This window comes from Alternaria ethzedia, assembly GCF_023757985.1.
Source record: "Alternaria ethzedia strain BMP 0044 chromosome Unknown scaffold_25, whole genome shotgun sequence".
NCBI lineage: Eukaryota > Fungi > Ascomycota > Dothideomycetes > Pleosporales > Pleosporaceae > Alternaria > Alternaria ethzedia.
Window position 1 is genome coordinate 300,145 of NW_026056218.1, and position 27,187 is coordinate 327,331.

Sequence of the window (27,187 nt, forward strand, 5' to 3'; positions counted from 1 at the left end):
GCCGCTTTATCCTTCTTTTTTGTGACTTCCGCCAGCCCCCATACTCCGGACCCTTTTTAGTTTTGGTGGTACAAATAAGTCTTTTTCTAGATCGAAAATGCGATGCGAAGTGAAGTTTTCAGTATTGAGTTTTGGTACGGAACGTATGGTATGCGCCTTGTTGTAGAAGTCAAAGGCACCGTCGCTGAGTGGATTTGATGCTGATGATGCATGCTGCGGATCCAGTAGGTAGGTCATGTCGTGTGAAGTTTGCTCGTAGACCACGAGTCTCATGATCCAAAACGCATGAACATCAGATTCCTCTGCCGTCTACGCTCCTCGTCGACGTCGTTTGAACGAGCTGGCTCATTTCCTCGACCCGGGTGATTGTCCAAATGGTTCCATGCTGTCGGATTCTGTCCTGTCATCGAAGTATCGAGCGCAGTGAAATTCGGCGACTTCGACACCGGCAAAAAGTTCGGCGAAGCGGGAGCAGCCAATGGCATCAAATTCGGCGAAGCAGGTATAGTCGCGGATGCCGGGGCGAAATTGGGCGACGTCGATACAGGAGGGAAGTTTGGTGACATTGGCGCTAGTGTTGGGGCAAGATTAGGAGAAGCCATCGTCCGTGCTGTAGGCATAAAGTTTGGCGAAGTAGCGGCTACGGTGCTCACGGCGAGCATTTCCGGCGATACCGATTTCGTTGGTAAAATTGGCCGGAAGTTTGGCGACATCGCGAAGGAGTCTGTTCTCTTGGATGCGGACTGCGATGTTGCGAACAGGGCGGGAAAGTCCGGCGACGTTGATGCGAGTGTAGGTGCTGGGCTATCGAAGGTAGACGCGCTCGGCCATATCGCGTCTGCGCCTTCATCTACCTGGTCGTAGTCGCCAACAACTGGTTCTTCGTGGCCCAACACGTTGAACTCGGGAAACATGCTCGTGGCATGTGTAGTGTTGGTGTATGATGTGGTAGATGAACTTGAAGTGACAGCAGAAGGCGAAAAAGGTACCTCATCGTCGTCCTCGTATGGATTTGGTATCGGCTCATCTTCGTCGTCGAGATGAGCGTACGGGTCGAACGCATCACCACTATCTTCAACGTCGAGAGCGTCATAGTTTGAGAGTCCAAGCGGCGATGGCGGCAGGGGTAGGTAATCTCGACGTGGTGCCGGGTCTCTTGCAGCGTGAGACCATGCTTCGTTTGGCGAGCGGAACGCGGTAACCTCGTCGGACGGACTTCTCAATGTTGGGGATGGCGAGGTAGGTGAGGGGCTTCTCGAAGACGCTGGAGAACTGGAAGGTGATCCAGAGACTACAAAGTGGCCTCCAGTCCTCACAGCAGCACTGGGCGGTACTGAGGGATCCCGCGAGTGTACTGGCCTCGTATAAGTGTCGACACTGCCATGGTTGAACTCTAGCCTCGCCAACTCAAGTTGTGCTTGTTCTTTCTCCTGCTCAACTGGCACACGACCGCGTCCGTACTGTGCCTCCTTGGTCAAGATGCATCGTCTGCGTATGCCATTGAGGATGGCAGCCTTTCTTAGCAAGTTTCGTCCAAGAGCCTTTTGCTTGGCCCATACTGCAATCTTAGAGCTACCACGATCTACGATATTGGTTGCTGGGTGCGAAAACTGTGGCGATAGTCGTGAAGTGATGAGGAACAATCGAAGTCGCCGTTTCTTCTTCTGCACGCAAGAATGTTCCCCATCGATATCCGCCACCGCTCGGCTGCGCTTCCTGGATCCGCACGGCGATGGGCGAGGCAAAAAGGTAAGCCCCATAGTGGGCTGGGGAAGTATATTGAACTCCAAAGTGGACGATTGTCCAATAGGAAGTAGGTTTTCGAATCGTCGAGTTGGTGATGTTGCGTGCTCAGTGGGGGCTTGCATCATCCTCCGTTGCCCAACTTCATGCACTGTCTTCGAGAGATGGAGCTGGTGACGCGAATCGGCATTCTCGCACAGCAGTCCTGATCTAGCAGTGGCGAGGTGTGATGGTGCTAGTTCAGACTGTCGAAATGTCGGTATGCCGTGCGGATACGGCGCGAGGTTGACAGATGGATGTGGAGCCAGAGACGCCGTGCTAACGAAGGGCGAATCTTAGCTTGGGGTGTAAGCGTGCAATATCGAGGTCCGGCCTGTCACGAGACGACCTCTGGAGCCCGAGACGAGATGCGAAGTAAGCATGCGCGTGACGCAGTTACTGATTGGGCGAGTTAATATCGAAAGCCAAAGGGTCGCCAGTGAGGGAACATGTCGGTGCCAGAGAGTAAGCAGTCGGCGACGATGAAAGTGGTATTCTGTCTTGTGCAGAATGCAGAAGAGGGGCTAATAATATCGCTAGGGAGGTGCAGGAGCGGATGACCCAGCGCTATGGGCAAGATGCGGAGAACCCCAGTAGCCATCTGCCACACTACCACTAGTGACATGCACACATCATCTTCTTACTGGACAACGTGAGAAGGTCTTTGCAAGCCACGGCATCCAGACACGCACTCTGTGGATTGACCACTGAAGACTCGACCGCAGCATCGGTCAAGGCCAGCTTTGTGAGGCTGCAACACGTCGTAGCGGAGGCGAAAACGGGACTTTTTGCTCGTGTTTGAGGGAAGAGGCGCACGCGGACTGAAGAGGAGGAGATGGGCGCTGGCCGGTCGGAGAAGGTCTCCATGCCCAAACTTGATTCAAGTGAGGCTTCAAGCTTCAGGGGTTCCCGTCTGTCAAACCCTGTCGCTCTTCCCCAAGATGCCGCCGATCAGCCCAGACCCCGAATCCTTCAGCTGCAGCCAACGAGAGCACCATCACGCTTTTCGCCATTCGCCATCGAGCAGGAAGAATTTGCGGCCATGTCATCACTCGAGCAGCGCTGGGTTTGACCTTGTCAGATGTAGACAGATGACAGCAACACGCGCGTACACCATCAGACGAAACCTCGTCGCAGCGAATGGCAGATTCGATGTCCGAGGCACAGTCTGACAGGGTCTAGGGCACCGACGATCCGAGAACCCTGGGGTTGTGCGACGCATTCGGCTCCCCTCGAGCTGAGCTGCACGACATGGCATTTACGATCGCCCAATAGCGGGGCAGTCGCTTCCATGTCTTGACGAAGATGCCGGATCACTGGGCAGCAATCTCAAAGATCCCATCGTAAAAGCAGACCGCCCAAAGGCGAACCCACGTAGAAGAGGTGTATGCGCGATGTCTCCTTCCTTCACATGCGATCGACGATGCTCCTACATCTATCTCACCTGTCTTGATGTCAGCAACTCTGCCCGCGGAGAACACCTTCCGCCTCTGCGGACCACGGCGCTTCACGAACAACAGCCACCTCACAATGTCGTGCTCCACATGTGACCTTCCGTCTGTTCGTGTAACAACCTTACGTTTCGTTTCCCCTTCTCCAGTCCTGCACTCCAGCTTACACCGCATCTGCAGCACACGCTGCACTCCGCACTGCTGCACAACACACACGCACACTCATCTCATTCGCCCACTCCATCCTAAATCTGCAAGTCGTCACGAGCCCTAATCTCGTTCGTCTCGTTCGACGTGTCCAAAAGACTAATGCTCAAGCTCGCACATCGGCGACCTCCATATTCGCCTTCTCTTTTTGTGCTGCTGTCTGCTGTGAGAAGAGGGTGGCCTAACACTGACGCTCCTTCCTCTTGAACAACAAAATTCACGCAACGCATGACAGCCGAGCCCAACCCGCATCCGTAGCGCCATGCATGAAGATGAGGCTCAGCGTGCGTCGTTTGAAGAAAAACTCGTTCGTTTTACCGAGAGAATAAGCAATATGGACGCCACCTACACCACATCGCGATGGGTACATCACCCACCTAGTCTAAGTGAAGTTTACCAATGAGAAGCTCCTCGGCAACACACTTCCTCGAGATGCGATTTGCGGGACAAAGCTTGCTATGAGCTTGTAAGTCGATCAGGATCCGCGAGTATACAGTAGCGGGCGACTGTGCTGTGTTGGTCGGTGGAGTGGGCCGAGAGGGTAGGACAGTCCCGTCCCGCTCTTGGCAATTGGCGTCTGAACGGTGAGCGATGCATAGTAGAGCCCGAAAGGGTAATTAGAGCGAAGATGAGAGAAGGATATTTGAGATCATGACAAGTCGGTAGCGGAGAAAAGTTCCAGCAGAGGGTTTGGCTATTATGTAAACTGACATGTGTTCGACAAAGTATGCCCATATGATTTGCGGGTGATGAGCCATTAGATCAGAGGTAGACATGCACTCCGCTTGTTTCCCAATTTAATGGCTGCTGGTAAGACGTAGAGTTGCTCAACTACTTCCGCTACGTAGTCTAGTCTCCAACCAAGTTCACTCTGTTGGTGTCCATGTGGTCCCTTCCACGAACACATTGTTTCTTTCCTATACTATGGTCAACCTTCAGTGCGAGATCGATCACGCTGCTTCCTTAAGATGACCAGCGTGCTATTCGACGTGTAGTCGCATCAGCAGCTCTCGATGCTGCTTCCTTGTCTCGCAGTTTGCCTGTATTGCCGTTCCCCTTATAGTGCTCTTCCTGCTTCAAATATGGCTCTATTCCTGATACGAGTGTCTCAGATCATCAGATCATCAGATCAGGATCCGGCTGCCAAAGGTAAAGATCCTTATCAGCACTCGCCAACAGGTTGGTCCTCGGGTTGTATCCCACAACAGCGCTCTTTCCCTGTCCCGGTAGTTTCTCCATAGGCTCGAGCATATTATTTGGCGCTGGTGCTTTCGAAATATCCCACACCAAGAGACCGTCCTCGCCGCTACCTCCAATGAGGAACTTGCCATCTGGCGTGAGACACACGTCGCCCTGTCCGTTTGCAGGACCACTGCCATCGGATTTGGCACCGGATTTGTTAGTGACCGATGCGCTGGGCGGAAGACGTCCCGAGGAACCAGCCTTGCGGTAGCAGAAATGCGTCAGGTCGCCGGAGAAGGCATCTAGCACGAAATGTCCGCTGCCATTCGTCGCGACGACAAGACTCTTTCCGTCGTTTGTGAACTCAATCTTGGTCCATTCGACCTTTTGTCCTCCCATGAAGCGCTGCTCAGCCTCGAGCAAGTCGAATGTTGCGAACGGCGGCTTATCGTAGTTGCGCATATCGTAGAGGAGGACGTTCTGTGTAGGCGGAGATGCGATTGCGATAACGGTCGCGGAGGGATCGTAGGCTGCGAGGTAGGCGCCGTGGAGGTTGAGCATGCCGACGTAGTTGGGGGATTGTAGGTTCCATAACCGCACCGTGTTGTCTTTGGAGCAGCTTATGAAGTCGTCTTTGGACGGACACAGGGCGATTGAGGTCACTGTGTCGGTGTGCCCCTTGAAGTAGCGGATGTACGAGTTGTCGTGTGTGGAGAGGAAGCGGATGGTGTCGTCGATCTTTGTACTCGCGCAGATGATGCTCTGGGCATGGTGGCTGAAGCGCGCAAGGTGTACGCCGTACTTTTGGCTCTTGAGCTCCTTGGCGTGCTTGCCTTCTTTGCAGTTGTAGATTTGGAGGGTATCGTCGTCGCGCGCGACAATGGCTAGTTCGCCCGAGTCGTCAAAGTCGAGGGACGTTACTGAGGTGCCCTGGCCGCCCGATTTGAAGCGCTACAAGATGTTAGTACTGGACATATACAAAGGTATAGTATTCTAGTCTCACCCTCTGCGGCCGGAAGCTCGTTATGACGTCGGCAACTTTCTGTGTCGGCGGGCCTGCAGGCGGCGGTGGAGGCCCGCCGCCGGGTGTCGCTGAGCCAGCCATGTTCGAGTTGAGCTCCTAATCCTCTGCTGCGACAACTGCGTTCATCTCCACCGCTTCAGTCGGCGAATCAGCGGGCGCGTAAACTCAAGCACGCGACGCGACGTGGACAATTAGAGCCGGCGGAATGCGCTGAAGAGTTGCAGCAGATGGAAAGAAGTGGGTCCGAGCGGTCTTACGTAGCTGTCCATGCCGAGCCGAAACCGGAACGATTATTCATATTCACCTTGACATTTCCTCACCATTGCCATTGTTACCGCAAGACGTGTATAGCTTCAGTTTCGCTTAGTCTTACTTCCATCCCTAATTCCTACAAATCTCCTCCAGTCGTGTTCATGATCGCGCGGTAACCCACGTCGCTACCACTATCGAATACGCACTCCACCATACTTCCGACTTGCGCGCCGAAGAGTCGCATAGAGTGTGAGAATGTCTACAACCCTCGGGTAGGTACTCAGTATAAAATTCAAACACAGTATTAATTGTATTAACGATGACCCCCACCAGCTCCTTCATAGCCGGCGGCATAGCAGCATGCGGTGCAGTCACAGTAACCCACGGCTTCGAGACCGTCAAAATCCGGTGCGCGTCTTCGCTCGCAGCACCTGCGCGACCAGCTCGTTGACGATCGCCCAGACTACAACTACAAGGCGAGCTTAAAGCGAAAAGCGACGCGCCGCGATTATACAAGGGCGTCTTCCACGGTGTGAGCGTCATCTTGAAGAATGAAGGACCCAGAGGTTTACTACGCGGTCTGGGATGCGCAGTATGTCTGGCACATGTTTCCGGAACGAGCAGAAACTGACGCGCCCAGTACATCTACCAAATGACCCTCAACGGCTGCAGACTAGGCTTCTACGAACCCATCCGCAAGACCCTCACCAATGTCGTATACAGCGACCCAGCCGTCCAATCCTTCGGCATCAACCTCTTCGCAGGCGCTTCATCCGGTATTCTAGGCGCAGCAGCCGGCTCTCCCTTCTTCCTCGTAAAGACGCGGTTACAATCCTACTCGCCCTTCCTACCCGTCGGCACACAACACAACTACCGAAACGCCGTCGATGGCATGCGGCAAATATACAGCGGCGAAGGAATCAAGGGCCTATACAGAGGTGTAGGACCAGCTATGGTACGCACAGGTTTCGGCAGCTCCGTACAACTTCCCACGTATTTCTTCGCAAAGAGGCGGTTAGTGAAACATCTGGGTATGGAAGAGGGCATGCCGCTGCACATTGCGAGTAGTACGGCCAGTGGCTTTGTCGTTTGCTGTGTCATGCACCCTCCGGATACCATCATGTCGCGCATGTACAACCAGACGGGCAACCTGTACACATCGGCTTTTGACTGCTTGAGTCGGACGGTCAAGACGGAGGGTATCTTTGCGCTGTACAAGGGCTACTTTGCCCATCTGGCGCGCATTCTGCCCCATACGGTATGTCAGACAGATGTAATAGGTGGGACTCGGTCGCTAACATTGACATAGATTCTGACCCTTACGCTCGCCGAACAAACGATCAAGCTCATGCGCTTGGTAGAAAACCGGATAGGCGTTTCAGACGCCAAGGAGAAGATATGAGAAGGGCTGCTTGTGAGGACTGGGGGCTAAATCTGCGTGCATCACCTACAACCTCGCGGTGTCCGACATACCATACGCAACTTGACGAGACGGTGCAGATACCTACGAAGAGTAAGGATATACCGAGAACGAAGCGAAGCGTTTCGGATACAAAACGAAGGACACATACACAGAGAGAGAGAGTTGAATAGATACCAACACCAGCTGGTAAATGGCTACTGAGATGTTAGAATCTGAGAATATCCCGTACATCTAATACTCCTCCGACTTGGGTCCCTGACGTGACAACGAGGGATGTCTATAAAGTCTCGTACGTCCAGAGCAATCCCACTTTATTCATCATCCTCCCACCCCTCAGGTAGCCATCCAATCGGTCTCGGTTTCCACATCCCCAACACCTTAGTCGGCCCCTTGATCTTCTCCTTGACCACCCCATCCTTGCCCTCATTCTTTCTAACCGGCAAAGCTTTCTCAATCTCCTCGACATCGACGTCAACATCCATCTCCTCACCCCCCGCTCCCTCCGCCCTCGCAGCCTCCAGCACAGCACGCCACAACTTCTCATCCACAACGTCCCTTGCAGCATCCAGCACCTTCTCCGCCACCTTCAAATTCCAAAACGACGGTTCAGAAAAACACACCCCAAGCACCTCCTCCACAACCTTCCTCTCCACCGCGCCTCCCCCTCGTACACCCGCCCACCCCTCCTCCGTAAGAACATGGACAATCCAGTCCTGCAGTCCCTCCCTCACAGGATCCATCTCCGGATTCATCATTGCGCGCGCAGCAGGGGACGTAGCGTTCATAGCACGCATGAGATGTTCGACTAGAGTCTTGATGTGCAGCACGCCGGCGTCGAGGCAGAAGGCGCGGAGTAATGGTGTCCAGATGATGAAGGCGCCGGACATGGTACTGCCTAGTTTTTTGTCTGTGGGTAGAATCATTTTCTCGTCGACTAACAAGTGTAGAAGTACGCGCTGGGTCTGTGTCGAAGGTGTGGTTGTAGCAGTGGGTGCGTAACGTAGGGTATACGTCGACAACGCTGTTTCAGCAGCCTTACTATTATTGTCCTTCTTTCTGTTCTTGATCTCGGACTTGCGTTCTTTGACGTAGGTTTTTAGTATGCTTTGGAGTTTTTCGCGGACGGCTTCTCGGCTTTGGACGCCTAGTTCTTCCTCTTCTTCTGTTGCGGGTGCAAGGCTACCACCTGTCTTGAAGGCATGGTCGAGTTGGAGCCAGTACCATTCCCAGAGCCAGGAGAGGGACTCGGTGGCTGCGCGCTTTAGCTCGGCGAGGGAAGGGAGGTGTCGGTGGACGATTCGGTGACGGGTTTCCAGAAGGGTGAGGGGAAGTTGAAGTGCTTTTCCGGGAGGGAACCATGACGGGCGGTCGCGGGTTAGGTCGATTTGCGTGTCTGCCAGGCCAGTGATGAATCTGGGGGTGGTGTTAGATGGGGTGTTCGTATGAAGGTAGAATGATGTTATGGTTAGGCCAGTATGAAATCATGATCGATAGGTTGTCAGGGAAGATGATTTGATGGAAACAGACGAGGAGTATTGATAGTGATGGGAAAGAATGGTGCTGCAAAGCCATAGTGAACCAGTTCTATGCAGAGGATGTAGGAAAGCTGCTGAGATGTTCATGAATTCCAGCTTCGAACAAACCTACCTCGATATCGCAGTCGCATACAACAACCGCAGTGCATTATGTTGCAACTCGCCTCTTGCATCTTGAAGCACTACATCGACAATATCCGCCGTCGAGTCCAGCAGCAATGGCAAGCCATCAGGTTTCCGTAGTCGCCAAGCAAACACCTACCTGTCATCAGCACACTGTGGCTGTCGACTCTGCTGAAGAGTATATTGATTTCTTCCAGCGTACCTTGTTCACCGCCTTCTCTCTCCTACTAGTCTCAGGACTATACAGGTCCTGGCGCAGCTGAAGCAGCTCGCGACTATCACGCCACGCCGTGACAACAAACCGGGTATGCGATTCCATATTCTTAGTCGCAGTCGCGCAGATTGACGCGTTTCTGCAATGCGAAAGTTTCAAACCCTGCTATTGGCTAGCTCAGCACCTGGGCATGTAACGTCGCAGGTGAAGGCACGTGAACTCGCGTTAGAAATTTCCTCAGTCGTTCCAGATTGCTCGCCCTATCGATAAGCGCTAAAAGTCTCATCCATGGCCTTTAGCATCGAGCCAATGACGCAAAGCCACCCGGCAAAACCTTGGAATTGTTTTTTTCCTGTCCCCCATCTTCCATCGCAAACCCAATCTCACAAGCCACGCACCCCAACTCCTGGAACCTCTGTTGTCTGAACTATTAACTTCGCGCTACTTGCTTAGTCTCCGGTGACGACCATGACAGGAGGGAACAGGCAGCGTGGCACATCCTGCTGCTCGGTTAGCTGGTAAACTTCGGCACTAGACGCCCGGAGGAGCTCAGATGTTCGGTCAGGGCAACTGAAGCGGGTCTGGCCGAAGTTGGGCGGAGCTGAGCAAAAAAGAGTGCAGAGACCAGGACGATGGTGCAGCATCCATAGCCTTCTGCCGCGCAGGGCTGGCGTGGCTCGCTCCGTCTGACGGCGTAACGATCGGTCGGACCGTAGAGGTGTCTGCGTCACTCCGACATGGTGTGTGCGTGTTTGCGCCCATCAATCATGCCACTTTGTGAGGCTGATGCTACTCTGTTATTTTATCGGTCTTCGGTCCTTTGCCGGGCGTTGTGACACAATTGCGCGCTGGCCTTGTTGCGTCAGACTAGGACCGGAGGACGGCGGCATGTCGCCGACATATGATGTTGGTGTGTCTTGTGCTGGTCGCCTTGGAATGCAATGTGTTTGGTGCACTAAGGGCTGGTACATGGCGGCTTGCGCCGAGACGAGAGTGCGTTGGGACCACGGTTGAGCGAAAAGGCTAGAAGCGTTGAAGAAGCTTGTGGGTTGTGGAGGACGAGGATGCATCGTGTTACGGCATCCTGTGAGTTCTGGGGCAGGCCAGGTGCGCGATGGGGTGCACCTTCCTTTCTCGTCAACGGCTCACTGCCAGGCTTCTTGGGCACTATGTGTTCACAAGCATCATAGAGTAGACTCGTCAGCACTGCATATTGGGCCAAAGTATGGTGTAGTATGATTGATTTGGTTGATGATGCTATCTAATACATCATCTTCATCTGACCTCATAGTGAGCGATGCAAAGCCTCACTCTATTGCCGCTAAAGGCAGGGTATCTCTAAGTCTCTTTTCCGGTCCCAAGCGGAACCATGCAAAACGCCGCGCTGTGCTGAAAGAACTCGCCTCGAAAAAATGCTCGCCTCGAAGATAGGGCAATGGACCTCTGTCGTGGTCGCACGTTTGAAACAGACATCTAGATTACAACCAGCCATATCCCAGCCCGGCGTCCCGCACCGGCATGGTGGGCTGCTTCATTTGGTGAAACCACCACTCCTTTGTCACCGACTCGTCTTCGTCGAAGAAGAAGCTCTGTCCTTCCATGTTGTTTGGTGTTTGAGCTTTGACATGAACGGGCAGGTGCTGTGCCTGTTGTGCCGGTAGAGGCGGCGATGGCTCCTCGACGCTGGCCTCAGAGCTGGCATCGTCATCTTCTTCCTCTTCATCGTCAGCCTCAGGTGGCTGCCAAGTTTCCTCGAGCTTGAGACCCTTTCCAGTTCCTTCGTTGTTGAGGGCGCCCCAGCTCAATGAGGGCTCTGGTGCATCGTAAAGACCCAGTGCGACTAGCTTCTCGCCATCGTCGTCTTCCATATCTTGATCTTGCTGAGCAGGGTGTTGAATAGGCAGGAAGTCGGAAGATGCTTGAGCCTGGTTCTTTTGAGCCCATTGCTGCAGGTACCATGGTAGAGGCTCGGTCGAGGGAGTGTTGAGAGAAGAGTGGACATAGCCGGGTGTGGGCTGAACGCTTTGCCAGCCGCTCTCGGACTGGGTGTTGGTGTATGTCGGGGTGCTGGTCATGGGTTCGAACATGGAGTTGCGTGTGGACAGAGAGTAGAAGTCAGAGCCGTGTTGAGAGTCGCGGGATGAGGGAGAGTAGTGTTGTGACCAGTGTTGTTGAGGCATGGGCTCGAAGTAGTTGGTTTGTTGCGAAGCCTGGAATTGTGCAGACGATGGGTGCCAGCTCACAGGTCTGCTTGGCTGGGGACGGTCTTCGGTTTCCTCGGCTGGTACACCGAACATCATTCTGTAGTGGTCGTCCAACGAGGCGTAGAGCTTGGTCTCGGTGGTAGTCTTTCTCCTCTCCATGCTCTTTGGGCTGTTGTGGTGGCTCTTTGTCTTTTCAACACGAGATGATCGGGTTGCTGATTGGCTGCCTGAGCTGCGAGAGGTACGCCGGTGAAGCGTTGAGGTTTGCATGTGGCCGGACATGATGGGCAAGTGGTGGTGTAGTCAAGTCGGAGTGTGGGAAGGCAGTGATGATATACAGTAGAGAGGCGGGATGTCTCAGCGGTTTGTATGTGGCAGGCGGTTGTGTCGGTGACAATCAGTCTTGTCTGACCTGGAAGCGTGCTGGGTTGGGGGGCATCTGCATAGGTATATGGGGTGCCAAGAGATATAGACAGATCAGGAAGGGTGGATGGGGAAATTGAGGTAGAGTAACCTCGCGGCCGGAGTCATGGTACAAGGACTTGCAGGGCCAGGCTAGCGAAACTCAAGAACAGCTAATAGTGGAATAGGTGCAGACAAGGAACGGGAGTGTATTGACTATACGGAGCCACCAAGGGATGGCTCGGTGAGGTGCGCTGTGACGACTAGGGCCAGTGGCACGGCTGGAACCATCAACGAAAGGCATAGTGCGTGGAGCGAAAAGGAAGACTTGGAATGACCAAATCACACGACAGGGAAGGTAGACGAGGGCGGCGTACCATGTATCATGGCGCAACGCGCAACGGAGCATCCGTGCAGCTAGACGACGGCCGGCTCATGGAGAAGGCAGGCCAGGGAACCACAGCGCCCGCAACGATGATGGCAGAAAGCGGTAGTGCGACTAGGCCCTGTCGAGCGGTGCAGTGCGACTCAGCTGGGCTCCACGCCGGGGAGAGTGTCGTGTGCATGGGGCGGTGGCCTCCAGGCGGTCAGCTAGGGAAGAGGAGCGTCATGTTTTAGCCGCGCCTGCGCATGGCATGATTAGTGGAAGGCGGCCGGCGATACTCCATGGGCGACATGGGGCGTCGTGTGTGGGAGGCCTGCAGGAGGAAGTGCATTATCCAGCAACGATCCGTGTCGGCGCCAGCAGCATCGCGAGATCAGGGGCGGATGGGGGGTCAAACTTTGGTTGGCGCAGTAGTTTCGGAAAGGGTTGGAAGAAGCGGAGCGAGGTTGGGTCCTGCTGCGCTACGCCTACTCCTTCACAGCTGCCCTCGCGCTAGTGACATAAGCCAATCAGCGCCGCCCGCGCACTGCAATCGGTCCACCATACCCGCACCCAGCACCTCCTGCGTGGTCGCGCGTGCAGCCGGCAAACCACACTGCTGGCCCACGGTATCCAAGCGCGATCTGGGGTGGGCGCGCCTCCGGGCTGTCCATTGGCCTGCCCCTAGCCGAGCGTCTTCCAGAAATCGGCATGCAGCTAGTCCACCCCTGCCGCCTGTAACGGGGACGGGCGAGTCGATGACATGGGACTTTGCAGAGGCATGCAGCATCAGACATGCATCGCTGGCCGAGGTCACACAGCCAACGGCGAGCCACTCGCGGAGATTGGAGCAATCAGCGCTGAGCATCGGCATGTCATCAGCCTTGCATCCTCTAGTCCTCTTTCCTGACTACGGTACTGTCGCTACTGTCCCTCACACGCCTGACTACTGTTCTGTAGCCTGAGCACACCGGACGCAAGAAGCCGCCGTCCATCGGTCGACCCCCCGGCCTGGGTACATGTGCCGCCACGACGGGTTACGCCTAAAGGGCCCCCGTACATGAGGTTGTGTCGAGTCTTGCACCCTTGCCTTCTTAGGCACCGCCGAGAAAAGCACTTTAACCTTTTGCCAGCGTCGTGCTCCACCTGAGCACGCCTTGAAACCATGCGCACCGTGGCTAACGTCGCCTGTCGGGCGTGAACAACCGAGCGACCGGTCTGTTGATCCAAACACTGCGCATCGCACCCGGCACTCAACACCGGGCACAGTGTGCCCGTCTGGCGATACGCGCGTTCACGTAGCTGGCATGTCATTCCGCTCGCGCCATCGTCTAGCACTGCAAATAGCGCATCTATAGACTAGGTCGAAGCCTATTATAGCACGCCGGTATTCCCTTCAACGTCGCGGTGGGTGGAGTGGATCCGATCATCACGATGAGTGCTGGCTGCACCTAATACGAAGCACAAAGCCTGCCTGCGCCCCGGTGACAAAGAAGCCGCATGCTTCGTGAGGATCCATCTATTGAAGCATGCCGCTATCATCTACCGTTATTTGCAGCACCGCTGTCTCAACCAACATGACAAGCGGCCGACCGATCCCTCCATCTCACGACAAGGTCTTCACACCTCCCTGTTGACCCCACGGTGACCAGGCCCAAAGCGGCAGTGCCGTTCGACAACCAGAAATGAGAAAATCCCCGCGTGGCTGATGAGATGCAGCCGAAGCGCCGAGGGACCAACCCTGGCTTCGTCCCGCCTGAATGATCTACAGCGGTCCAACGCGGGCGCAAGGATCCTTTTGGTGGTTCAAACGAACAGGATCATGTCAGGGGGCTTGCATCTTGTCGCCAAAAAGAGCATATGAAAGCTGCACTTGGGTCCTTGCATGGGGGTCTTGTTCACGGATGCACTCAAAAGCATCGTCAACGTTTGCTTGGCTGCAGCCACATCCCATCTACACATGGCGTCTGTTTTGTCCAGCTGAAACCCAATCATGGAGCCGACATTTCATGGCACCATGTGTGCAGGCGCCTGCCGTAGGATCCTGATTGTACCAACAAAGAAGCAACTCCCATCACAGGTCGGTCATCAACAAAGTGCACCGAGTGTGGGCGTCAGTGAACGATGTTGCAACTAGCGCGAGCCACAGGGAACGAATCAATGCACCGTGTTCCGTAATTCAGCACATCCCGCGTATCACACCCAGCCAGTCTGACTCTGCAGCACGCGGCCTCGGTCATTTTGATCCACGAAAAATTGCGGCGCAGCTGTACACTTGTGCATCACGAGACGAATATGTGAACAGGAAAAGTAAGCACCGAACTGTCACCGGAACCCGCTCTGCAAAGCGTCGCTTGATCTTGTACGCTCAATCTACGAACCGTCGAATCGAGGTGCTGGGTGCTGACCCGCGTCTTCCCATAGTTTCGCGTTCAGATGATCCGCTCGAGACAATAGGCCGCGCAGCATTGGGCACAGCGCCATTCACAGACATTGCACTATCTGGAATCCCGTGCCTCCTAGCCGTGCTGTACGCCGTAAGCTCCATCAATCGAGATTGTGAAAACTGTGGTTTCAAAAAGGCTTTCTCCGGCATTATTATGGAGGATGCGCTTGGATGGACGCGGCACGGGTGCTGCACTCATCACAGTGCCAGTGTGTCGAAGCCAGGCGCTGACAGCCCCAGTCCGGCAATCTGCAACACGGGAAGAAAAACCCTTTAATGACGTATCAGCGGGTGGCCCACGAGTCGAGTGGGTCTCAAACGTGGCGTCGCATCATCTCTAAGAATGCTGGAAAGGCAGAGAATCACGGTATGAGCGGCATCGCTACGCTAGCTCAAACCAACCACAAAGTCCCTCATGGCCCGCCCTGCCATATCAACCATGGTCATGTTGACACGACGTTACCTTCAGCATGATAGTCTATCATCCTGGCGTTCCCTTGAGTTTTGTCAACACCATTCACTAGACGTGGCCAGGCTATAGGTCGTTTCCCGGTCACGCAAGCACCCTAACCAAGCGCGAGGTGAAGCACGATGTGAACCAGTTGCATGAAAAAGAACTCGGTCGGCTTGGTAGCTGCATTATTTGTGGACGACGACGATCCTTTAGCATGGTATCGGCCTGTCTGCGTGTGATGTGTTCTAGATCATGGTCGGCCCATGCGAACGCGAAATTCTCTTTGCGGGCGCGGCGGCACTTTATCCTTGCCCACCAGCGAGCATTAGCCTCACCAGGCGGCTCGCGAGCCCACTTGCTCAACGTCGAGAGCCCCTGGTCCAATCGCCGTCCTCCGTTGAAGCCTCCTGTCTGCTTGGATCAGCAGCCACACTAGCTCGTCGGTGAGCCTCCTTACTGCTGCAAGTTGTGCTCGACGCAATCTTGGATATTTGCCGGAAACAAGTCCTACTGCACACCTCAGGCAAGCACCAGCGGTACAGCATCTCGAACATGCGCGTGTGACGCACGAAGAGGAAATCGGACACCGACACCCCACTCAACATCACTAGGGCTACGACCATGGGGCAAGATGGCATTTCCACATACACGATATGCGCTCGTAGCCGGGGTACGAGTCTGACCAGTCAGACCGCCACTGTGCCAGCTCACAGCCGTTGACTCGCTTGTGTGTACAAGTTGCTGGTACATCAACAAGAACAAGCCATGACTCTGCATCACTTTTACCTAGCCAAGACTGCCGCACGAGCATGCCGGACCGTGGGTATCGTGTACACGTCTGTACCTTCGCTTCACCCGAGCGCGCAACTGATGAAACTTCTGTCGGGCGATCCCATGCTAATTGTCTTACGACGCAGCAGCTGAAGCCAGCCTGCATCTCCGCAAAATCTTCTCCACTTTACCAGGGCCCGGCGGTGACTCGGTTTCACGCAGTACGAGCGTTTGTTTTCCTTCTGCCGCTCCACCGCGACCCTTTTGCCTGTCGCACCTCTTTAGGTTCGGTACCTAGCTGCCACCAACCGCCTCAAAGCCAATACAACAATGCATCCTGAGGAGCGATGGATCCGGCCGTCATCATGAATCAGGGTGTATTGAGGCGCTTGCTGCTGCAACTTGTGTCGACATGGCAGCTAATATAGAGCAAAGTTTCTCGATCAGCACGTCTGCCACATAGAATATCCGAGGTCGGGCCACCTCTAGCATTATGCTTACCGCTTACAGTTACACCACCGATCTCAGTCTTGTAATACTACGCACCAATCCGGCAATTGCACTCCGCTTTAATATTCCAGCAGCACACCCCTAGTCGGAACCCTATATAGCAGTTGCTATTCGTTTGTAAGACACAACTTGGTGCCCGCCAGTCATGCACTCGGCCGCTGTTACATCAGGCGATGTGTCAAATGCAATCCAAGGCTCGGTACTACTGCGTGCATCACTGCTGACAAGGGCCGTCCTTTGTGTGGAGGTGACCATCCTTGAGTTGCCAACTGAGACTTACTTGCGGAAGCTCCTATGCAAGTAGTTCCCCGTCAGGTGTATGACGGTGCAAACGGGCCCACGGATGCCATGCATGCGCCATGAATTTTTCCACCTCACCAGATCGGCAAATCGCCTATCTTCTTATTCTAGACATGCTCTAGGCTAAATTGTGCTTACGTGGCGATCCCAAAAGTCCACTTCCACCACTGAGCGACGACCCGAAGTACCTTCTTTATTCGCCTACGATTATGCGCAGAAGCAGTCACACCTGCATGGTCCTGATTTGTACGTCTCAGCAAATTGAACGCCCTATTTTTGGGCGCCCAGGACATAGATCGGTTTCTGCGTAGAGTACACGCACGTCGCTTATTGCCCGACTTGCCGCCTTCGCACCTGCCTCCCAGCCTGTCTGATGACCACGGCAGCCCCGGCTTGCCTCTTTGTCGAACACACCGATGTTTTCACGGCGATGCGGCTAGTACGCGCTCCATCAGCGCCCGCATTCGCAACACCACCCCTCTTGGCTACTAGCATTAACAGTAATCCGGTGCCTAGGATGACCTGGAGTTGCCCCAAACAGACCGCTCAAGGACTACCCGCACCACACAACACGGTGGCTTAACTTTCCGGACTGCGTTTCATCGACTTTTTTCCTGCTTCCGCTCTTTCCGATCGCTCTCGCACTCCCACGTACTGGCTGCCTGACTGCCCAACACTGAATCGTCGGCCGCCAGCGGGTCGCCTGTATGCACACCAAGTGGTACTATCTGCCCTTATAGTTACCCACCCTTTACAGTTCAAGGGTACATGCAGGCGCTATACGGTGTCATACGGATGGTCTCGACTTTGCGGAGGCCAGTTCTCTCAGTTGATCAACAAGTACCACGATGATCCAAGGATGGCTCAGGTTCTCGCTTTCGAATCTCTAGTTGCGTCTTGTTAGCTGCCCACTTATGCTGCGCTGCGTACAGTACCCGTCTCCGCCTGTCCTCCGGCAGATGCATCTTGCAACACGGCCTGGTCCTGCTGCCTCAGCACCCTGGGAAATTATTGCTATTTACTGTGCCTTCCATGTGCATGTTAAAATGCCAGGTAACAGCTCGGAACCAAGAATTTCCGGATCGTCGCTACGGATGCAACGCCGATAATCGTGCCTTTAAGCGGAAGCTCACGAAGTATCCTACCTATCTCATTCCGTATTCGCGCTTGCATCCATGCTCTATATCCGAACAAGGTTGGCTGCCTGTTCCTCATACCTAACCTTTACAGCGCCACGGTTCAAGGAAAAAGCCGGACACAAGGCTGTACAACCCGGCGAATCAGCTGATATCTCACGGTATACTACATCGCCGTAAGCGAGAGCCTAAGATGTTGAACAGAGATCGTCGACATGTTGATCGCAAAGGAGGAAAATGCCGACGTTCGGACGTTGACATCATGTGCCTACTCATGTCCTAACACCACCAAAAATATTCAATAGACTCAACACGGTAGACGTTCGTATCAACAACGCCGGTAACCTCCATCCACCGATAAGTATACACAAACATGTACAAAGCGGGCCGACTACGCAGCCCAAGTACGAAGACCATGTACATGTCCCTCGCCACATCAATCACCGCAGAATCAGCATCCCATAGCATAGCCCCCCGGAACAAAAAAGCAGCGCCTCCTCGCCACACATGTCATGCCACACACGCGCATCTGCCATCAACTCCCAACCCAACAACGGCCCGGTCAAAACAGGTCTACTACTACCCCATGCATACTCGCATTCGCTATCCGGAACCGCTCATGCTCACTCGCTTCGCCCGCGCACAGTGCGGGAGGGTGTCATCGGACTGGGCTGGACTGGGTTCGGTAGGCTGACTGACCAGGCCATGCAGGACTGTCGATCCCATGACGAATAGACGTTGGGCTGGGGTTGGGGTAGTGTCCTGTAGTGTAGTGCGGGGCTTGCTTTGTGCGAACATGTTGACATAAGCGCATGTGTGAGTATGGGCTTTTGGGGTTCGAGCGGTGAGTATGTGGGTTCGTATGTAGAACTATCACGATGTGTGTGTGCTGCGTGTGTATGAGCGTTATCGCGGAAGCGGAATGTCTTGGTCACGAAAAGCAATCATGCAGCTTTTTGGTTGCTTGATTCGTTGCGATGTTGGTTAAGGGAAAAGGTAAGCATGCGTCTGCGCATCTAGGTTTTTGAGTCACACAAAAAGCGTACGTTCGATGCGCAGCGTACTTTTGAGCGTGTGGGCCATGGGCGATGATTAGTTCCTTACTTCGTCAGGTCGCTACCATATAGGAGCTACAATTGGACCTTGCGACTCTATGTGCATTATGGGGATCGCTGCTCATGTTGTACATTTGCCTTTGGTACTTGAGTTCCGCACACCATCAGTCCTGCTTGCCTCGTTCTCTTTCCTTTTCGTTGTCAGGTAGCCTTAGGTCTGATGATGACGCCGAGAATCATCAGACTTGGGCAGCATCGTTACGCTTAGGCATGACATCTTTTCCAGTAACCTTCGGATCAATTCGTCCTTGGTTACGACCGCATATAGAGCGCACGCACTACACGAATAGTGACACGATCATTGGCCTACACCCTGCCTCCTGTCCAAAATCTAGCTGCAGACGTAATGATGCTAATCTTGATCTCGACTCAGAATGGCTTGTAAACCCTGGATATGATCCTGGATAGTTGGTAAGATTATTTTACAAATTTGTTGGAAAGTCCATCATGCCGTGAGCTTTTGCCCTGAAATTCGCTGTGCTTTGCTTTCGCCGATTTAGGTACCCGTCACACAAGATGTTCCTACACATCAGAAACCTCACGCAGTAGTTGTAGTGTAACATCCGCGCTCTTATCGGCTGGGTATCTTCTACTACGTACACTGCTCTCACTTTTTAGCGAAACCGACTCCCCAGTCATCATCCATCTCGAGCCGGCTAGGTGTCGTCTTGCTCATGTCCACAACAGGTGCGCCCAGCTCTGAAGGCTCGTATCCTTTCCCAAACAGTTTGAATGCCAAAACGTAATATACTTTACTGAAGCAGCGGTCGTTATTTAGATAACGACCGTTACCAACCATGGAGATTTGTACTGTCCGCTCACGACACACGGTCGAGAGTTCCTTGGGTTGGAAAGGGACTTGAGTTTTCGAGGACCATTGCGATTTAGGAGTAGGAAGATTTATACTCAGCGCTGTGAATATAACCTGCCACGAGGTGTACGCTTCAAGTACCTGCGGCAGCACGCGGTCCAGGTACCGGTTATCCAGCTGTGATGATTCAAGACTATGCTTGTATGAGTAAGTTGCATTCGGGTCTGTGTTGTCGGATATGCTGTAAAGCGTTTCGCATGCCTCCGTGATCGGAGAAACATCGTTGAGCATGTCCCATAGACGAGAGTAACAGTCATGCTTAGCAGCGACTTGTTTGAAACGCTGGTCAAGTATGACATAGTTCATCTCGGGGTCTGCAACAGCATCGAAGTAACTGCGAAGGTCGTACCAGAACTGTGGACCCCGTGTTTTTAGCAAGCCACTTCCTCCAACCCACTTGGGTTGGCGACTCTTTATCCGCCCTACCGGTGGCCCGCAACAGGTGTTGAAAAGACGTGGGGGCTCATGAAAATGTAGACTCAGGTCTTCCAGTATGTGTACAACTGACTGAGCCGACGGTCGATCAAGCCGTTTTGTGACCAGTAGTTCCGGTAGGAAGTTGACGATCTGGTCAAGTCTTCCGACCTCAGGACGGTCTGACAGTAAGTCGATCCATGAGGACGTCGCTTGGGGGTTGCGTGCAAAGCTCGACTGTCCGTTGCTAGACTTCTTCCAATATTCCTTGACTTCGGAGAGACTGTGCCCGTAGAGTCCTGAGACCATCTCGATCAGAACACATCCAAGAGAGAATATGTCACTAGCTCTGTTGCGTGGTTCGGAGTCCAAAACCTCTGGTGCGGAGTATCGGATAGTCCATGCTGATGGACGTCCGGTAGTTGTCGAAACAGAATCATCCGAGAAGTCCAAGCTATACACGGTCAGCACCATAATAGTGATGTGAAGACAAGGACTTGCCTAAACCCAAAATCGGTAAGCAATATATTATGACCATGGACAAGAACGTTTTGCGGTTTCAGATCCTCGTGTCTAAGTAGTGTCAGTTCTATTATCTGGGGACGATTTACTGAAGTAGTGGATGGAAGCGCTCATGCAGCGCGGCTTGTCCAAATGTGCTTATCTCCGTGCACTTACCGAATTTTGTTGTCATGAAGATATAACCTGCGCGAATATTAGTCAAATACTACTCATTTCAACTATGCAGCCAGCGTGTCACCTGTCCATCATCGGTGTTCGGAACTGTCTGTTGACGTTTGTGGAAGGGTAGGATGTCATGCACTTACAGCCCGTTGCAAAGACAGTCAATGCCCTTGTAGAGTATGGCCCATTCCCTGTCTCCGATAGGGTTATCGAGGAAGGTCGCAAGATCCATATCAGCCAGCGGAGACGAGAGAATATTAACAGACTCATTATCGGTATAGCTCCCAATGAACCGAACGCAGTGGCGATGATCGACTTGACGCATGACTCTAATCTCCCGAATGAAGGCAGCCATGATCTGGCCATGCGCTTTGAGCTGCCTAGGCCTACCAATCTTCTTTCGTGCGCATGTAATGGGTGGTTTCCGGGATCGTACTGTCACCTCTTCAACAAGGCCTACCAGCCCTTCACCGAGAATCCGATTAGCCTCAAATATCTCTTCGTCGTCCTCAAACTCGCAGTGACTGAACACCATATCGTGTATATGTTCTCCTGTGCCAGGCTGCGTCCAACGCGCAAGAACCACGTTGAGATGTTCGTCTTGTAGTCTTAGAAACTCCGAGACATGACGCGGATCACTCAGTAATCGTTTGAGTAGTGGCTTCGACAGCGGTAGCCACAGATCGGTAATCCCACGGCTTTCCAGAGCGTCTCGAGCGCTTGCAACACCTATCTCCGATAATATACGATGTAGTATTGCCTTCGAATCCCATGGTCTACAGATTAGGTCTCGTTCGATACGAGTCGGATCGCTTCCATTCGCTGACGATTTTCGGGTAGATTCTTCAACGGGTTTGATGACGGACGGCTCAGATAAGGCGTCGTCGAAGACCACAGGTTCCATGTAAATATCATTGTGACGAGGCGCAGGCTGTGCATTAGGGGAGGTGGTAATGTTCCCAGCCGTATGTCGACGGGTGTGCAGTGTTAATGGTCTCTCTTGGTTTTGCTCGGTAGGAACAGGGAAGCCTTCATCATAGTTGCTCGTCAACTCTGCTATTCGAGCTTTTATGCGTGCCACGCGTCTTTCCTCATCTTGGGTTTCTTCGTCACCTTGCGCGGCTCGTCTCAACTCGGCCTTTTGCCTTATCTCGGCCCATCTATCGGGGACGCTGCTACTGTTTAGCTGCATAGTAGGTTGGTGTCCATCTTTGGACTGTGACGCAGGAGGTATAGACTGGAGATGGGGCAGACTTGCTGCCGCCGATTCTACCCCACCTTCAGCCTGATAGTCAGGGCGCAGCTGAGCTTGGCCATTAGTAGTATCTGTTTGGGATCGTTTCAAGCCAATAGTTGGGCCAGATAATCGCAAAGCCCGTCTGAGTCTTTGCTTGGAAGTCTCCATGGTGTTTAGTGTGCGTTGTCACGCAGGTCCAAGGCACCAAGGCCGGACTTTCATTCTTGAAAGCTGGCATTGTTACCAGGCTGAAGCTGTGAACATAGCCAAGACAGCTGCAGGTAGGATTGGTGAAGATGGTTCGCGCGCACATGCTCAGACAAGCATCGGAAGCCCCCGCAACGCACGTGACTGTCGCTTAGACCTTCCCATCTCATCACCTATCCACATGTTGCATGCGACAAGCTCTACAAACCTCCCCGCACCTATCATGGCCGGTTATCGAAGTTTGCCAGTTTTGAGACTGGCGCATATCTCTTCGTATCTACTGCCGCCGTGACACGAAGAGTCTCGAAACACCTCAACACCACAGAACCTCTCACAATGCCTATCCAAGTAACGCGCATGAAAGAGGCCGATATCGACGGCGCAATCGATACCATACAACAAGCCTTCGCCAATGACCCTTACAACAACTGGGTCTTTCCCGACCGCGAAAAGGTATTTACCTCAGTACCCGTCTCGCGCGCCCTGCTAACCATCTCAGGTCTCTCTAGTACGAAACCGCGTATCCCTCACCCTACGATGCCGCTGGGGCATCGAGCATGGCCTCTTCCACGTCGCACGCGACACCGCGAACCCGTCCAAGATCCTCGGCTGCGCAATGTGGCTCCCACCGCGACCCACGTCCGAACCCGAGTCCTGGTCGCTATACCTCTCGTATTGGTATCTATGGGCCAACCAAATACGCATGAACCTGTGGTATGGGCGCGGTGGCCTCAGCACAACACGATATTGGATATGGAAGGCGCGACAGGCAGAGGCGCAGTCCGAGCTGTGGACAGATCCAAAGGGATACTATTTCTGCAACATCGTTACTGTGTTGCCGGAGTGTCAGGGACAGGGTGTGGGAAGGGCATTGATGGAAGAGGTGCTGGATATGGCTGATAAGGAAGGGAGGATGTGCTATTTGGAGAGTAGCAGGAGTGAGCCGAATATCGCGATCTATGAGAAGTTTGGCTTTCGATTAGCGAGGGAGATGGAGTGTAGGGATGGAGAGGGAGAGAAGGACGCTATCAAGCTATATTGCATGCTCAGGGAGCCAAAAGGCGGGCGGAACCAAGAGGAACCGGAGGCAGGAAACAAGAGTGCTGCTGCAGAGACAGCTGGGACAACGCCCGAGATAGGACAATAAGGAGGCTTACAGCCAGATCATGCGCAGTGGCATTTAGATGAACGTTTAAACCGATATACCAAGCTCCTGTAGATCGATACCCATAGCAGCATCCATATCCAAACCGCCATCCAACTCCCCCAGATCCACGAGCTGACCATACTCCCACGCCTGAGCCCTCCCCGGCCCATCCTCCCAATTAACACCAGGCCAGTCATCAAACACCGCCTTAGCCGCCGCTTCCTTCCCCTCCCTATCCACAACATCAACAATCCTCAACGCACTCCCCAAAACGCGCTCTGCAAACCCATCATCCCCCACAGGCTGCGCTTGAATCGCCCGCACCATCGCCCCAATAGTCTTACGCACTCGCTTCCCTGTCCACCACCCCTTCGGCGCTAGATTTGCCAGCGTCAACCACCACCCGAATAGCACCAGAGCTCTTGGTTCCTTGTCCCGCATCAACTGGAGGTAGTCTGGCATGAGGAAGGATGTCCAGACGAAGATGCGGACGTAGAAGTCAGAGTCTAGCCCGTAGTAATACAGGGATAGGAAGATGGGGGATAGAGCGTGGAAGACGGGGAGAAGGGTTGGTCGGTGCCAGTCTAGTGTCCCTGACTCCTTTCCTCGGATAACGCTTTGGAGGAGTTGCATCAGGGGCGGTGGAAGAAAGAGGCGAGTTTGCGTGGGGAACTGGATGGGCGTGTATGTCGGAGCTGGATTGGGGTTATCAGGCGTCGTTCCCAGAGGACCGATGGGCGCTTCGATGCCTGCGACGTCGATGATGGGTGGGGGTGGCAGCGTCTTGATTTCACGGCGTACCAATGGGTACACGGAAAGTTTCTCGATGCCTTGGGCCCAGCGGAGGGAGGCGAGGATACGCAGGCCTTCGCTTAGTTTGAGGAGGCCGAACACCCATTCGAGGTAATCTTCGTCTATGTCCGTGTTCGGCGCGGGAACGAGCGCGAGGAGAAGACCGCCCGTTACAAGGACGGCTTCGTAGTTTTCAGCTGTGATGTTCTTGAGGGCTTCTTTGTAGGCGGAAAAGGTCTTCTGGCGGTAGAGCAGGGCTTGTTTTTCGACCGTCTTGTTGGGCGTGATGTTGTTGCTGTAGGTTGCTGTCATGCCGAGTAGAGCGTATAGGAGAAATGGGTTGGAGATGCTTAGTTGGGGTATGGTCTCTTTGTGTAGGTTCTGGATGATAGCATCGTCGCAGGATACGACGGTGCGGTATGCGTCTGTTCTGTAGTATTGCAGTAGATGACTGTCGAGCGCTGTGAGGGTGCCTATGGATGTATGGCAGTGTGGGCTAAGATATGGTATCAACTGGGCAGAAAGATCGTTGAAGTTTGCTGGAGTGTTGGATGTAGATGGTAGACCCTCGTCACTGGACGATGGGCCGGCGGACGACGTCCGAGATGTCGAGGGGACATTCTGAATATATTCGCAGTCCAAATCTCGGAGGTTACAGTAACCACATTTGGGCTGCGTTTCGTCACACTGCACCAGATCAATACCACGTTCCTATTTGAATGCTCTTGATATTGAATGTACCTTCACTTTCTTCTTCTTGCAGGTGAAGCATCCGCCCCTCGATTTGCGATGCGGCCTTTTAGTCACGAACGTGGTGGAGCGGCGCGCCATCCCGTTTGATGTCTGTGTGTAGCTAATATAGATTGAGGAATCACATTTTGTGGCAGCATGAGGTGGTGCTGCGTGAGGCGTGCCGCCAGATGTGGCTGGGTGCGCTTGTTCCAAGCTTGAGAGCTAAGATCTGACCTACCTCGAGTCATGCACGTCATAGGGGCCAAAGTGAGCTTTCGCAACGGCCGGCTGTCAAGCTCAAATAAACGTTATTGGCATGTGAAAACATGTTATAGCCTGCTGTGCAAAGTCGAAGGCATTTGAAAGGTTTCGCCTGCGTGGGTCCAGGCAAATGTACCAGGACTTGCCGAAAAGATGAGGTCGTAAGCAGACTGAAGAACAGAAGCAAAATGTATTGCGCTTAGGAATATGGAGGACACCCGTAAAAGTTGCTCCAAGCGCGCTGAAAGTACTGACCAAACTGCCAAAACCCATCACTTTCTCTCCACAACGCCGACCTCGCCATCGCTGTCCAGTCGCGATTTCCCCAAGTTTCCCTCAACATATCGACTCGGCTGCAGAACCAGCAACAGCACCAAGACCAAAAACATTGGCACAGCATCGAAGCAATACAACGTCCATTCATGCGCAATCAGATACGCAGCGTTGCCCATGGCATACTCGATGAGTCTGAAGGTGCAGCGGAACAAGATCAGCGCACTGACGCTGTAGAGTATGTATAGCATCTTCTTCCAGTCTGCTGAGGGATGATCGGCTTTCTTGTTCATGCGGATTTGGAAGTCGAAAGAGGCGACGAGGAAGATGATGAAGGTAGCGACTTGGAGTGCGAGGCCCGCGATGACGATCTTCTCGCCTGCGAGGGCGAGGGCGAGTTGCATGGTTCCCATGATGCTGGCGCCTGTTATCTCATTAGCTTACATCCTTTCGGTCCTCATCTTTGTCAAGTTCGCGTACCTAAGCCCTGGATGATCAACGTTGTGACATCCGCGGTGACAAAGATTCTTGTGTACCATCTCGCTGGGATCAGACTGACGTCTTCTCCGCCGGCGAGTCTGATGGTACGGCCAAGCATCATGTATATGGTTGCGGCGAACCACAGAGGACCGACAAGTGTCAGTACACCTTGAGTGATGTATGGGCCCCAGGCTTGATTATCGAAGTGAGAAGCGATGCGTGCGCCGTATCCGCCAACTTCGCCTGCAATCGAGTGTTAGCAAAGTTCAAAGACATTGCGTATGGAGTGCCACTGGTATGTGAGAGATCATCAGGAGGATATAGCGTACATAATGCGCCGATAACAACAAAAACGATAATCCGATTCCTCGACTTGAGAAACTGATACAAATGTAGAAGAGCCATTACGAGGAACACGACGAGGCAGACGATTGCTCCAGCCATAGAAGGAACATAACGGTACATCTCCCAATCGAAGCCTGGCCCTTTAGGTGGATTCTGTCGTTTCCAGTCCAGCGTAGCATGAGCGATGCTAAGTGAGCTTGCCATGATGACGGTTTAACAAGAATCCGAGCGAAACGATCAAGTATGAGTACTAGAAATCGGAGAAGAAGTAAGACAGATAGCTGCAATACCTCACCTCAAGCAGCGACAACCCCATCTTATGTAGTCGTCCAAACTGAAGACACGCACTGCATCATGACTAGATTTCGCATCCGCAGCAGTACATCGCATTCGCTTAATCTTCGCATTACCCATATGTAAAACGCCTCAATGCCGTGTATGACGATGTTTCCTAGGCCGCAATGCCCAGACTTTCGCATCGCAGACCGCAGCATGCGTTAGCGTGGCGGTTTGGTACGCACGTAAGCCACCTTTCGCATTCGCTAAGCTGACCAATGCGATACTGCTGTTGAAGGTTGAATCCACGACGTGGGCTCTTGATGACGGCGGAGGCATACCTGTCGTTGGATGCAATACCTAGGTGCACGCAACAGACAGGGCAAGAACGACTGAAGCTCGATGAGTAAGGCGCCAGGAGCAACACGCCAAGGCTGAGCACGTGAGTGCTCCAAGTAGAAACTGCAGGTGCGATCAGGTCCAAACGTAGTTTAAGGGTTAACAATGATACATTAGAGAAGGGCCGACATCGTGAGCCTAGCCAGACGCCACGCTGCAGTACGTAAAGTGATG

At 53.5% G+C, this 27,187-nt stretch overlaps 9 protein-coding genes across 9 annotated transcripts; 2 read left to right on the top strand and 7 right to left on the bottom strand.

Annotated features, from left to right (window-relative positions):
* Window positions 1-588: 588 nt before the first annotated feature.
* Window positions 589-1,760, bottom strand: J4E87_008275 (uncharacterized protein; the record flags this gene model as incomplete). Its single annotated transcript, XM_049379866.1, has 2 exons — window positions 589-804; window positions 855-1,760. The coding sequence occupies 2 exons, from the start codon at window positions 1,758-1,760 to the stop codon at window positions 589-591; spliced, it is 1,122 nt and encodes a 373-aa protein (XP_049230433.1).
* Window positions 1,761-4,556: 2,796 nt separating this feature from the next.
* On the bottom strand, window positions 4,557-5,727 carry J4E87_008276 (uncharacterized protein; the record flags this gene model as incomplete). Its single annotated transcript, XM_049379867.1, has 2 exons — window positions 4,557-5,573; window positions 5,626-5,727. 2 exons carry the CDS (start codon window positions 5,725-5,727, stop codon window positions 4,557-4,559), a joined length of 1,119 nt encoding a protein of 372 aa, XP_049230434.1.
* A 490-nt stretch (window positions 5,728-6,217) lies between these two features.
* J4E87_008277 (uncharacterized protein) lies at window positions 6,218-7,300 on the top strand (the record flags this gene model as incomplete). Its single annotated transcript, XM_049379868.1, has 4 exons — window positions 6,218-6,306; window positions 6,361-6,490; window positions 6,539-7,156; window positions 7,208-7,300. The coding sequence occupies 4 exons, from the start codon at window positions 6,218-6,220 to the stop codon at window positions 7,298-7,300; spliced, it is 930 nt and encodes a 309-aa protein (XP_049230435.1).
* Window positions 7,301-7,632: 332 nt separating this feature from the next.
* J4E87_008278 (uncharacterized protein) lies at window positions 7,633-9,385 on the bottom strand (the record flags this gene model as incomplete). The annotated part of the gene is made up of 4 exons (XM_049379869.1): window positions 7,633-8,734; window positions 9,119-9,132; window positions 9,182-9,332; window positions 9,378-9,385. 4 exons carry the CDS (start codon window positions 9,383-9,385, stop codon window positions 7,633-7,635), a joined length of 1,275 nt encoding a protein of 424 aa, XP_049230436.1.
* Window positions 9,386-10,671: 1,286 nt separating this feature from the next.
* On the bottom strand, window positions 10,672-11,679 carry J4E87_008279 (uncharacterized protein; the record flags this gene model as incomplete). Its single annotated transcript, XM_049379870.1, has 1 exon — window positions 10,672-11,679. One exon carries the CDS (start codon window positions 11,677-11,679, stop codon window positions 10,672-10,674), a length of 1,008 nt encoding a protein of 335 aa, XP_049230437.1.
* Window positions 11,680-19,502: 7,823 nt separating this feature from the next.
* Window positions 19,503-21,399, bottom strand: J4E87_008280 (uncharacterized protein; the record flags this gene model as incomplete). Its single annotated transcript, XM_049379871.1, has 2 exons — window positions 19,503-20,634; window positions 21,008-21,399. 2 exons carry the CDS (start codon window positions 21,397-21,399, stop codon window positions 19,503-19,505), a joined length of 1,524 nt encoding a protein of 507 aa, XP_049230438.1.
* Window positions 21,400-22,644: 1,245 nt separating this feature from the next.
* On the top strand, window positions 22,645-23,455 carry J4E87_008281 (uncharacterized protein; the record flags this gene model as incomplete). Its single annotated transcript, XM_049379872.1, has 2 exons — window positions 22,645-22,761; window positions 22,808-23,455. The coding sequence occupies 2 exons, from the start codon at window positions 22,645-22,647 to the stop codon at window positions 23,453-23,455; spliced, it is 765 nt and encodes a 254-aa protein (XP_049230439.1).
* A 45-nt stretch (window positions 23,456-23,500) lies between these two features.
* On the bottom strand, window positions 23,501-25,078 carry J4E87_008282 (uncharacterized protein; the record flags this gene model as incomplete). The annotated part of the gene is made up of 2 exons (XM_049379873.1): window positions 23,501-24,934; window positions 24,989-25,078. 2 exons carry the CDS (start codon window positions 25,076-25,078, stop codon window positions 23,501-23,503), a joined length of 1,524 nt encoding a protein of 507 aa, XP_049230440.1.
* A 434-nt stretch (window positions 25,079-25,512) lies between these two features.
* J4E87_008283 (uncharacterized protein) lies at window positions 25,513-26,542 on the bottom strand (the record flags this gene model as incomplete). The annotated part of the gene is made up of 3 exons (XM_049379874.1): window positions 25,513-25,937; window positions 25,994-26,236; window positions 26,323-26,542. 3 exons carry the CDS (start codon window positions 26,540-26,542, stop codon window positions 25,513-25,515), a joined length of 888 nt encoding a protein of 295 aa, XP_049230441.1.
* Window positions 26,543-27,187: the final 645 nt, after the last annotated feature.